Source organism: Schistocerca gregaria, chromosome 11, assembly GCF_023897955.1.
Source record: "Schistocerca gregaria isolate iqSchGreg1 chromosome 11, iqSchGreg1.2, whole genome shotgun sequence".
NCBI lineage: Eukaryota > Metazoa > Arthropoda > Insecta > Orthoptera > Acrididae > Schistocerca > Schistocerca gregaria.
The window spans coordinates 101,963,412-101,975,698 of NC_064930.1; the positions used below are offsets into that span (position 1 = coordinate 101,963,412).

Consider the following 12,287-nt stretch of genomic DNA (forward strand, 5'->3'; position numbering starts at 1 on the left):
CCTTTCTGTTTGTCTCCCTGCATATTTCTTTCTGTTACCTTCTGTACTATACTGTAGCAGTTATTTCTATGTACACTCCACGTTTAGTCGAGGTGTGTTAATTCACAGACACCATGAGAAAGTTACTTTCATCCTTACATTTTGTTCACCAGTGTATTTTACATCTGGGAATGATACACAACTGAAATGTGTTGTCTGTTAACATTTTGGAACTCCTTCCTAAGCAAGCACGTATGTTACATGCAGTGTTCCTCTAAATTCTGTATGTATAGGCCCAAATGTTTTGCCAAGATGCAGATTTGGAAAAAGCTGATTCTCCCTATCACCCCCTTATGGATTATACTTAAAACAGCTCTTTTCCTATCAGGCGCCTACATCACACAAAGTACATTCATGTTTTTGTTTCTGAGATTAGTGGTTTAGTTGCACGTTACGTCAATAAGTTTCTTACATACACGGGGAAAGTGATCAACATATCTGAAAGAGCTTTTCAGCACAGCCCTTAAACCAACTGGACAGACAGACAGACACACACACACACACACACACACACACACACAATCACAAGCTACTCACATCCCCATACAGCAGCTTCAGCAGTGTACTCTTGCCAGCTCCATTGGGGCCCACCAGGGCCAGCCTCGTGTCCAGGTCGATTCCAAACTCCAAGTTCTTGTAGATCCAAGGCCCTGTGTCCGTATACCGGAAGCTCACATTCTAGAATTGTGAAGAAAGCAGTGCATTAAAAAAAATGTGTGGCACAAAATAATTTAATTGGTACTGTGCTCTGGTGACACTTCCAACTCAAATATGAAGTTATTTACACAGATGTACAGTCAAAAGAGTCACCAACTGCACGCTGTTGTGTTACAAATAGTGTTGGAATTACTCTGCAATTCACATGTAAGTGCTTGGCAGATTGTTCATCGAACCACAATCATACTATCTCCCTACCATTCCACTCCCAAACAGCGCGCGGGAAAAACGAACACCTAAACCTTTCTGTTCGAGCTCTCATTTCTCTTATTTTATTTTGATGATCATTCCTACCTAGGTAGGTTGGGCTCAACAAAATATTTTCGCATTCGGAAGAGAAAGTTGGTGACTGAAATTTCGTAAAAAGGTCTCGCCGCGACGAAAAACGTCTTTGCTGTAATGACTTCCATCCCAACTCGTGTATCATATCTGCCACACTCTCTCCCCTATTACGTGATAATACAAAACGAGCTGCCCTTTTTTTGCACCCTTTTCATGTCCTCCGTCAATCCCACCTGGTAAGAATCCCACACAGCACAGCAATATTCTAACAGAGGACGAACGAGTGTAGTGTAAGCTGTCTCTTTAGTGGACTTGTTGAATCTTCTAAGTGCCCTGCCAATGAAACGCAACCTGTTACTTTTCCAGCTGAGGGACATCAGCAGGGTGTCTACAGATTTCCAGAGGGTCAAATTCATGGTCTTTTCATGACTCTTACTACCTCAAGTTATGTTCATGATTTCTCAAAATGTGTGTGATACAATGACAAAAACACCTATGAACCTCAAAGACTGAAATTAAAGTTAGCTGTAATACTTCTTATATCACAAAGTGTATGTCAGCATGAATAATGTAAGAATGTACGACTTACAATGAACCACTCATCAAATGCTATAAAAACAAACTTTCGCATAAGATAGGGTATGGCTATTTTCAGATATCTTTATCATCACATCAATTAAAATACAAATTGTTTTAACATCATAAATATGGCAAAAATTTACAATTTTTCATAAGACAATATTACAATTTTGAATGTACTAAATTTATGTCAAATAATATTAAGTTGCTTAGCTAAACTTGACATTTCAACATCTATAACTTCAGGTGCTTCTTTTGCCTTTCTATGATCATTCTTTTTTATTTTTAAGATCTTATTTCTTCAACTGTTTCTTTTATGATTTTTTTTAAGGATTCTAGTATTTTTGATGAAGCATTCTTCACATTTAGTATTAATGATTTTGTGATGTCAAGATCAGTTGTTTCTCACTATTAAGTGAATCTCCTAATAATTTTATTGCAATTATAAGCACTTCTCTCTGCAAGAGCTGTATCTTCTTGCTAGTTTTCACTGAAACTTTATTGTTAACAGAGAAGCCCCTTTCAACTGCGGCATTTCCATAAAACATGCGTAACAACTTCTGCAAGAACTTTAAGTTATGGTTCACACTTTGCAGTATATCAATCAGAAAGTGATCAAGTTTGTCTTCCATAGGACTGAATTGTTATCAGCATTTTCTTTTTTTTTCCTTTTTTTCTCAGAATATTCACGAAATTTAGACTGTTCTCTATTCACAACATCAACTGTTGATGGAACCATACGTCTGACAAATTTATTTAGTGCAAATGTCACTTTAAAATTTCCCAAAATGGAGCTCTGCATAACCTGAGGTGATAAACATGAGCCACCTTAGACTACAGAATGAGATTTTCACTCTACAGCAGAGTGTGCACTGATATGAAACTGGCAGATTAAAACTGTGTGCTGGGCCGAGACTCAAACATGGGACCTTTGCCTTTCGCGGGCAGATTAGAGATTGGATTAGTTTTTTGTTCCATAGATCCATGCCAAGGAGATCCTTGTGGATGTAGAACATGTCTTTTTTGGCTGAAATAACAATACTAATAATATGAATATATACAATACATCATTTGTTTCTATTAAAAAATTCATCAATGGAGTAGAAGGAGTTGGCCACTAGTTAAGCCTTTCAGGCTCCCTTTAAATTGATCTTCATTTGTAACAAAGTTTTTGTGTTTGCTGGCAAATTATTGAAGATGAGTGTTCGTGAGTGGTGGACCCCTTTTTGAACTACAGTAAGTGCTTTTAAGTCCTTGTGCAGATCATTTTTGTTCCTGGTATTGTTATGTATGAACTGAGCTGTTTGTTGGAAAAAGAGATATCTTATTTAGGACAAAAGTGCGCTACCAACTTAGCTACCCAAGCACGGCTCGCGACCCATCCTAACAGCTTCAATTCCGCCAGACCTGTGTGTGAGTGTGTGTGAGTGTGTGTGAGTGTGTGTGTGAGTGTGTGTGAGTGTGTGTGAGTGTGTGTGAGTGTGTGTGAGTGTGTGTGTGAGTGTGTGTGAGTGTGTGTGAGTGTGTGTGAGTGTGTGTGTGAGTGTGTGTGTGAGTGTGTGTGAGTGTGTGTGTGAGTGTGTGTGTGAGTGTGTGTGAGTGTGTGTGAGTGTGTGTGAGTGTGTGTGTGAGTGTGTGTGTGAGTGTGTGTGAGTGTGTGTGAGTGTGTGTGAGTGTGTGTGAGTGTGTGTGAGTGTGTGTGAGTGTGTGTGAGTGTGTGTGAGTGTGTGTGAGTAAGTTTAAAAACTTAATATTGGGTTAATGCCATACCCCTTGCAATATCCTTTTCATAAGGAAAATTTGTCAGCTACTGGAATTTTTTTTAAAAATATTGCCAGACTAAAAAATTTATTATTGAGAAAGTCTTAAAATAAAAAGGTATCTTTAGCAGTGTATGTTATTTTACCAGAACCTCCCACCCCTTACTTGCACGATAATGTTTTGGAATAACATGTGTACTTGAGTTGTTTGTGAACCGCCCTAATTGATGGTTCACACTACCTATCAATTATGGCTCGGTGGAACTCTGACAGCAATGTCACCATGTTGAATAATGCTTTACGAATCAAACTGTGTGCAATAGGCACCATGATGCGCAACTTCACTCCTGACATCCACAGCGAGGGCCATGTTTGCAACCACAACACCATGCAGTGCGGCACAGATGGAATACACAGCATGCTGAATGGACCGCTCAGTATTGGCATCATGTTTTCTTGACACCCATGTTGCACATGCTTTCAACCACACTATCGTCAGAGACGTGTTTGGAGGCAACCCGGTCAGGCTAAACGTCTTAGACACACTGTCCAGCGAGTGCAGCGATGTGGAGGTTCCCTGCTGTTTTGAGGTGGCATTATGTGGGGCTGACATACGCCACTGGTGGTCACAGAAGGCGCTGTAACAGCTGTACGATACGTGAATGCTATCCTCCGACCGATAGTGCAAACATATCGGCAGCACATTGGGGAGACATTCGTCTTCATGGACAACAATTCACACCCCCATTGTGCACGTCTTGTGAGTGGCTTCCTTCAGGATAAAGACACTGCTTGACTAGTGTGGCCAGCATGTTCTCCAGACATTATTAACACTATCAAACATGTCTGGGATGGATTGAAAGGGGCTGTTTATGTACGGCATGACCCATCAACCACTGATGTATCTATGCCATATTGCCACTGAGGAGTGGGACGAACAGTGCCTTGATGAACTTGTGGATAGTATGCCATGACGAATACAGGCATGCATCAATACAAGAGGACGTGCTACTGGGTATAAGAGGTACCGATGTGTACAGCAATCTGGACCACCACCTCTGAAGTCTCGCTACATGGTGGTACAGATGTTTATGCTTATCTCTATTCCAATTTTCTATACCAGTTCCAGAACTCTCTGAACTGAGGTGATGCAAAACTTTTGATGTGTGTAGGTGTGAGGGTGTGATGATTATTCACTGATGACATTGCTATCCTCAGTGAAAGTCAAGAAAAATTACAGGTTGTGCTGAATGGAATGAACAGTCCAATGAGAACAGAATGTGGATTGAGAATAAACTGAAGGAAGACTAAAGTAATGAGAAGCAGCAGAATTGAGAACAGTGAGAGACTTAACATTAGGACAGGTGATCACAAAGTAGATGAATTTACGTAATTATGCTACCTCAGCAGAAAATTAACCTATAACAGAGCAAGGATGACATAAAAAGCAGCCTAGCACTAGCAAAAAGGGGTTTCCTGGCCATGAGAAATTTACTAGTATCAAAATTATGTCTTAATCTGGAGGAGGAAATTTCGTGAAAGTATGTTTGGAAAACAGCATTGTATAACTGTGAGACATGGGGCATGGGGAAACCAGAACAGAAGAGAATCTAAGCATATTAGATGTGATGCTACAGAATGTTGAAAATTAGGTGGAATGATAAGGAAAGGAATATAAGGAAAATACTGACAAGAAGAATGTAAAGGACAATAGGGTATCTGTTAACACATCGGGGAATAACTTCCATGGTACTAGAGGTATCTGTAGAGCGTAAAGACTGGACGAAAACAGAATGGAATACATCCAGAAAATAATTGAGGGCGTACATTGGAATTGCTGATGTGAGATGAAAAGGTTGGTACAAGTTAGGGATTTGTGGCAGGTCTGGCAGAAGACTGAATGACTAAACAGAAGAATAAGAAAATTCAGAGGTAGTACATCCACTTAAAAGTGAAGACAAAGGCCCTGTGACAGTACGTTTCAATTATCAAAAGCACATATGAGAACAGAGCAAGCAGATAGGAAAGTTTTGCCTGTACTAGTGTTTCAGCTCCACACTGGAGCACCACCCGTATGTACTGCCAAAGGCTAATCTTGCAGCTGTGGAGGCAGGGACACCTATAGGGAGGACAGATGTGCCTCACCTGAGAGACACTGTTTAAGGGGGTACCAGTCCCACGAGACAATTTGCGAATTTCCTTGCCCACACACACACACACACACACACACACACACACACACACACACACACACACACACACACACACAGAGAACAAACTGGTGCCAATGCATGCAGTGAACTATAGTGTGGGGATTCTCTGTAGCGTGAAAGTAGATGTCTTTGAGGTGAACGGTACCACCCCTCGTAAAGACAGCCTCATCTGCGAGCGGGTCAGGCGACATATCCCAGCACAGTGGTTGTCCAAAGAGTCACTGTCGAGATGAGTCTAAACATACTAAGGCCAGTACGCATTATGATATAGATAATGGCAGTTGTCTCAGAGAATGTTCCACACAGTTGTCTGGGCTACCTTGCGTTGGAACCTGCTTGGTGCCAATTCGAGGATCACTGTCAAAGTTCTTTTATCTCCACATTTTTGTACAGTGGTACGAGGAAGTGCCATAAAACATACTAAAAATTCTGAGACATGGAGTGTGTGTTGCTGCGGGTGGTGGTGGTGGTGGTGTTTGAAGGTGACTGTTTTTTATCCAGTAACACAAAAACTGGAACTCCAACAACTCTGTTTCCCAGTAATAAATTAAGCTACATTAACTTTACAAGAAGTAAGAACTGATTAATTTTTCTCTCTAGGACTAAGTTTACAATTTGAGGGGGTTGGAAAATCACAGATTATTAAAAATATTATTTTAACTGTATAAAATTAGCATTTATTTTTAAATGAAGTGGATTAAAAACAGATACTAATGTGTGAACCATTTCATACTGCAGTAGAGCCATATTAACACCCACTGGCTTATACAGCTGGCTCAAAGCATGTTACCAGTTTTTAAGTTTATTATTATATTGCTGGCTGTGAGACGGGCCAAGCAGCTATAGCTTTTTCTTCATGTTCTCTATTAGGTGATAGCGTGAAATTTACATACCATTGGAAATCTGAGAAATCAATCTGTTTAGCGGTGTATAAGACAACATTTCTTTCAATATTTTGTGAGTTATAGGCCATCATTCTTAGGTTTTGATACTGCACAAAAATTTGTGACTACACAAATTTCTTCCCTAAACTTTCCTTCACTGACTGAACTGTGCGTCCATAAGACAGTTTTTGATCCCTGTTTTCCCGGTGATTGCTTCCTGACCTTTGCTTCACTTCAATAAACAGCAGATCTACAGGGTGTTACAAAAAGGTACAGCCAAACTTTCAGGAAACATTCCTCACACACAAAGAAAGAAAATATGTTATGTGGACATCTGTACAGAAACGTTTGATTTCCATGTTAGAGCTCATTTTATTACTTCTCTTCAAATCACATTAATCACGGAATGGAAACACACAGCAACAGAACGTACCAGCCTGACTTCAAACACTTTGTTATAGGAAATGTTCAAAATGTCCTCTGTTAGTGAGGATACATGCATCCACCCTCCGTCGCATGGAATTCCTGATGCGCTGATGCAGCCCTGGAGAATGGTGTACTGTATCACACCTGTGCACAAGCACGAGGAGTCTCTACATTTGGTAACGGGGTTGCATAGCAAGAGCTTTCAAATGCCCCCACAAATGAAAGTCGTGAAGGTTGAGGTCAGGAGAGCGTGGAGGCCACGGAATTGGTCCCTCTCTACCTATCCGTCGGTCAATGAATATGTTGTTGAGAAGCGTACGAACACTTCGACTGAAATGTGCAGGAGCTCCAGCGTGCATGAACCACATGTGTCGTAGTTATAAAGGCACATGTTCTAGCAGCACAGGTAGAGTACCCCTTATGAAATCATGATAACGTGCTCCATTGAGCGTAGGTGGAAGAACATGGGGCCCAATCGAGACATCATCAACAATGCCTGCCCAAACGTTCACAGAAAATCTGTGTCGATGACGTGATTGTACAATTGCGTGCAGATTCTCGTCAGCCCACCCATGTTGATTGTGAAAATTTACAATTTGATCACATCAGAATGAAGCCTCATCCGTAAAGAGAACATTTGCACTGAAATGAGGATTGACACATTGTTGGATGAACCATTCGCAGAAGTGTACCCGTGGAGGCCAATCAGCTGCTGATAGTGCCTGCACACGCTGTACACGGCATGAAAACAACTGGTTCTCTCGTGGCACTCTCCATACAGTGATGTGGTCAATATTACCTTGTACAGCAGCAACTTCTCTGACGCTGACATTAGGGTTATCGTCAACTGCAAGAAGAATTGCCTCGTCCATTGTAGGTGTCCTCGTCGTTCTAGGTCTTCCCCAGTTGTGAGTCATAGGCTGGAATGTTCAGTGCTCCCTGAGACGCCGATCAATTGCTTCCAACATCTTCCTGTTGGGACACAGTCGTTCTGGAAATCTCTCGATATGAACGTGCCATGCCACGGCTATTGCCCTGTGTTAATCCATACATCAAATGGGCATCTGCCAACTCCGCATTTGTAAACATTGCACTGATGAACACTAACCTGTTGATGCTACGTACTGATGTGCTCGATGCTAGTACTGTAGAGTAGTGAGTCGCGTGTCAACACAAGCACCAAAGTCAACATTACCTTCCTTCAACTGGGCCAGCTGGCAGTGAATCGAGGAAGTACAGTACATACTGAAAACTAAAATGAGATCTAACATGGAAATTAAGCGTTTCCGGACACATGTCCACATAACATCTTTTCTTTATTTGTGTGTGAGGAATGTTTCCTGAAAGTTTGGCCGTACCTTTTTGTAACACCCTGTATATTAAATATTTTTAAAAGATATGAGACAATTATTTTGTCATTGACAAATAACTACACTTTACTCTGATGTAAAATAATATGTTGGAATTTTTAAGACTAATGCTAAAGTAATCAGCATAAAATATACTCTTAAGTTATAAGTCCGGAGAACATAACCTACAACTGTCATTATTGAAACGAGTAAACAAGTGGCATCTTCTCTGAGTCACTAAAAAGCCTATTTTATTTTTGAGGAAAGCAATATAAACATTCTAAAAGTCATTCATATTCTGCAGTGCCATGTAAAGACTATTATATAGATAAACTTGCTGTGCAGGGTATGTACCTACAAAACCTGATACCATTGCAATCATCTAACTGTTGAAGGTAGGTCTGAACATTTATACAAAGTAACATCACAGTACGGAGGCATCACGACCCCACACACTCACCTGTACCATGATGACCGGAGGTGGGATACTGCCGCAGGACGGAAAGTAGAAGTGCACCGTCTTATCAGTCGTGACACGCTCAGTCAGCCCCTGTGCCACCATCTTGGCCAGCGTCTTCTCCTTCGATTGTGCCTGCCGGGCCAGCTTGGCACTGCCGTGACCGAACCTCGCGATGTAGTTCTGAAAATAACGTCACGCGCTCCGTCACACCAGGTGACTGCAAAAGCGAATCACTGTACCGGCAGTGCCACCAGTAATCCAGTCTGAACTCTCCCAGTTTTATTTATTACTAGTGAACCCGGAAATACTGTGCAACTGCTAAATATGCATGGAAACTGCATATACTTCCTGAATTTCTTGCACCCTCTCTGCCCACATTTCCATCAACGCCCCCTCCCCATCTCCCCTGTACATTTCCTCCTCCACCCATTCTTTGTGCATAACCAATCCTCCCATCCATCTCTTCCTACCCCCTCTCTATGGCCATTTCCATCTGACTGTTTAGTACAGTATTGTGTAAAAATGTGAAGTAAATCCATGAAGATCTTTTCAAGATTTTTGATAACATTATTTCTTTTTCATATATTACATAAAGGCCTTTACGTATGTATGCTTGTGTCTATGCGTGTGCGTATACCTGTCCTCCCCCCCCCCCCCCCCTCCCCCCGAAGATAAGTCTTTCCGCTCCCGGGATTGGAATGACTCCTTACCCTCTCCCTTAAAACCCACATCCTTTCGTCTTTCCCTCTTTGCTGATGAAGCAACCTTGGGTTGCGAAAGCTTGAAATTTGTGTGTGTGTTTTTTATTGTGTATCTACCAGCACTTTCTCGTTTGGCAAGTCACAGCATCTGTTTTTTATATATTTTTCCCAAGTGGAAGGTTTCCCCCTCTTATATTTATATATGTAATATTACAAAAAGACAATATTATGAAAAGGAGTGTTGCTACTGACTGTATAGCAGAGATGCCGAGTCGCACATAGGCCAACAAGACTGTCGGAAAGTAACACACACACACACACACACACACACACACACACACACACACACAAGACTGCAAACAGGACCGCATGCTGGGAGAAGCAATGGAGTGGTGAGGGCAAGGGAGGAGGCTGGGGCACAGAAGGGGATGGTTGGGAGGGTAAGAGTGGGGAATTGTAAAGTGCAGCTGCAGGGAGTGTACAGGGATGAGGTGGAAAGAGGGTAGGGCAACTAGGTGTAGTCACGAGGTTAGACGGATGGCAGGAAGGGCGGGGGAGGGGGGGGGGGGGGGAGGGAAAAAGGAGAGAAGTAGAAAGACTGGGTGCAATGATGGATTGCAGAGATGTGTAGTGCTGGAATGGGAAAAGGGAAGGGGGTAGATTGGTAAGAACAAAGACTAACGAAGGTTGAGACCACGAGGGCGCAGACAATTTGGATCCTTTTCACCAACACCAGCTTTTCTGAACTGAACTGGTGGGAAATCTCCCTGCAATATAGCCTTCGTTCCCGCAATCCTGCTGACCTCAACATACGAAATATTGACAAACTCTTGTAAAATTACAGCGAGAACTTTCAGTGATGATATTAAACAGTTCCACAAGAGCTCTATGCCAAGAGAAGTTTACAGTGCAGTAGCCTTAGGAAAAACCAATGTCCTCTCAAAACCTCCACATATCTCATATACAAATTTACTGGTTGTCAAGTGCAGTATTTACATATGTATTTTTTGTGATGTTACACAAACAATGTGAGTGGTAGTACGCAAGTGTGTGGTTTTCCACATAATTGAGAAGGCACAGTACCTAATGACCTCAATCAAGAGATGCAGAATAACATGTTAACACCACACAAAATACTTTGTACACTTTTGCACCTGACAATGACTAGAATTTCTCAAAACACATCATGATAACCATGAAAAAATACGTAACTAGTGCAGTACTTCAATATTTAAATAATGAATTACAGCTGCAGCCTTTCAAAAACATTGATTATGATGTATGAAATTGTGTCAAACATTCCTACTGCCCAGACAGTTGTCAGTTCCAGTTACATTAGCAGTCTTTATTAGATTATGTAATGGTAAGACAGATTTACGAACCAGGTTTTAAATTGTAAGACATTTCCAGTGGCAGATGTGGACTGACCACAATCTATTGGTTATGACCTGTAGATTAAAACTGAAGAAACTACAAAAAGGTGGGAATTTAAGGAGATGGAACCTGGATAAACTGTAAGAACCAGAGGTTGTGCAGAGTTTCAGGGAGAGTATAAGGGAACAATTGACAGGAATGGGGAAAAGAAATACAGTAGAAGAAGAATGGGTAGCTTTGAGGGATGAAGTAGTGAAGGCAGCAGAGGATCAAGTACGTAAAAAGACAAGGGCTAGTAGAAATCCTTGGGTAACAGAAGAAATATTGAATTTAATTGATGAAAGGAGAAAATATAAAAATGCAATAAATGAAGCAGGCAAAAAGGAATACAAACGTCTCAAAAATGAGATCGACAGGAAGTACAAAATGGCTAAACAGGGATGGCTAGAGGACAAATGTAAGGATGTAGAAGCTTATCTCACTAGGGGTAAGATAGATACTGCCTACAGGAAAATTAAAGAGACCTTTGGAGAAAAGAGAGCCACTTGTATGAATATCAAGAGCTCAGATGGAAACCCAGTTCTAAGCAAAGAAGGGAAAGCAGAAAGGTGGAAGGAGTATATAGAGGGTGTATACAAGGGTGATGTACTCGAGGACAATATTATGGAAATGGAAGAGGATGTAGATGAAGATGAAATGGGAGATACGATACTGCGTGAAGAGTTTGACAGAGCACTGAAAGACCTGAGTCGAAACAAGGCCCCCGGAGTAGACAACATTCCATTGTAACTACTGACGGCCTTGGGGGAGCCAGTCCTGACAAAACTCTACCATCTGGTGAGCAAGATGTATGAAACAGGTGAAATACCCTCAGACTTCAAGAAGAATATAATAATTCCAATCCCAAAGAAAGCAGGTGTTGACAGATGTGAAAATGACCGATCTATCAGTTTAATAAGCCACAGCTGCAAAATACTAACAAGAATACTTTACAGACAAATGGAAAAACTAGTAGAAGCCGACCTCAGGGAGGATCAGTTTGGATTCCGTAGAAATACTGGAACACGTGAGGCAATACTGACCTTACGACTTATCTTAGAAGAAAGATTAAGGAAAGGTAAACCAAGGTTTCTAGTATTTGTAGACGAGGAGAAAGCATTTGACAATGTTGACTGGAATACTCTCTTTAAACTCTAAAGGTAGCAGGGGTAAAATACAGGGATCGAAAGGCTATTTACAATTTGTACAGAAACTAGATGGCAGTTACAAGATTAGGGACATGAAAGGGAAGCAGTGATTGGGAAGGGAGCGAGACAGGGTTGTAGTCTCTCCCCAATGTTATTCAACCTGTATATTGAGCAAGCAGTAAAGGAAACAAAAGAAAAATTCGGAGTAGGCAATAAAATCCATGGAGAAGAAATAAAAATATTGAGGTTTGGCGATGACATTGTAATTCTGTCAGAGACAGCAAAGGACTCACAAGAGCAGTTGAACGGAATGGAT

General features: G+C 41.3%; 1 protein-coding gene across 3 annotated transcripts in view; it reads right to left on the reverse strand.

Annotated features, from left to right (window-relative positions):
* Window positions 1-12,287, reverse strand: part of LOC126295462 (ATP-binding cassette sub-family F member 2) — a 67,133-nt gene that overhangs the window by 22,878 nt on the left and 31,968 nt on the right. For all 3 annotated transcript variants that reach the window (XM_049987991.1, XM_049987992.1, XM_049987990.1), the window contains exons 8-9: window positions 8,710-8,889; window positions 577-717 (exon numbers count right to left, since the gene is read on the reverse strand). In XM_049987991.1, coding sequence (XP_049843948.1) covers window positions 577-717; window positions 8,710-8,889 — 321 coding nt within the window. The remainder of the gene's footprint in view (window positions 1-576; window positions 718-8,709; window positions 8,890-12,287) is intronic.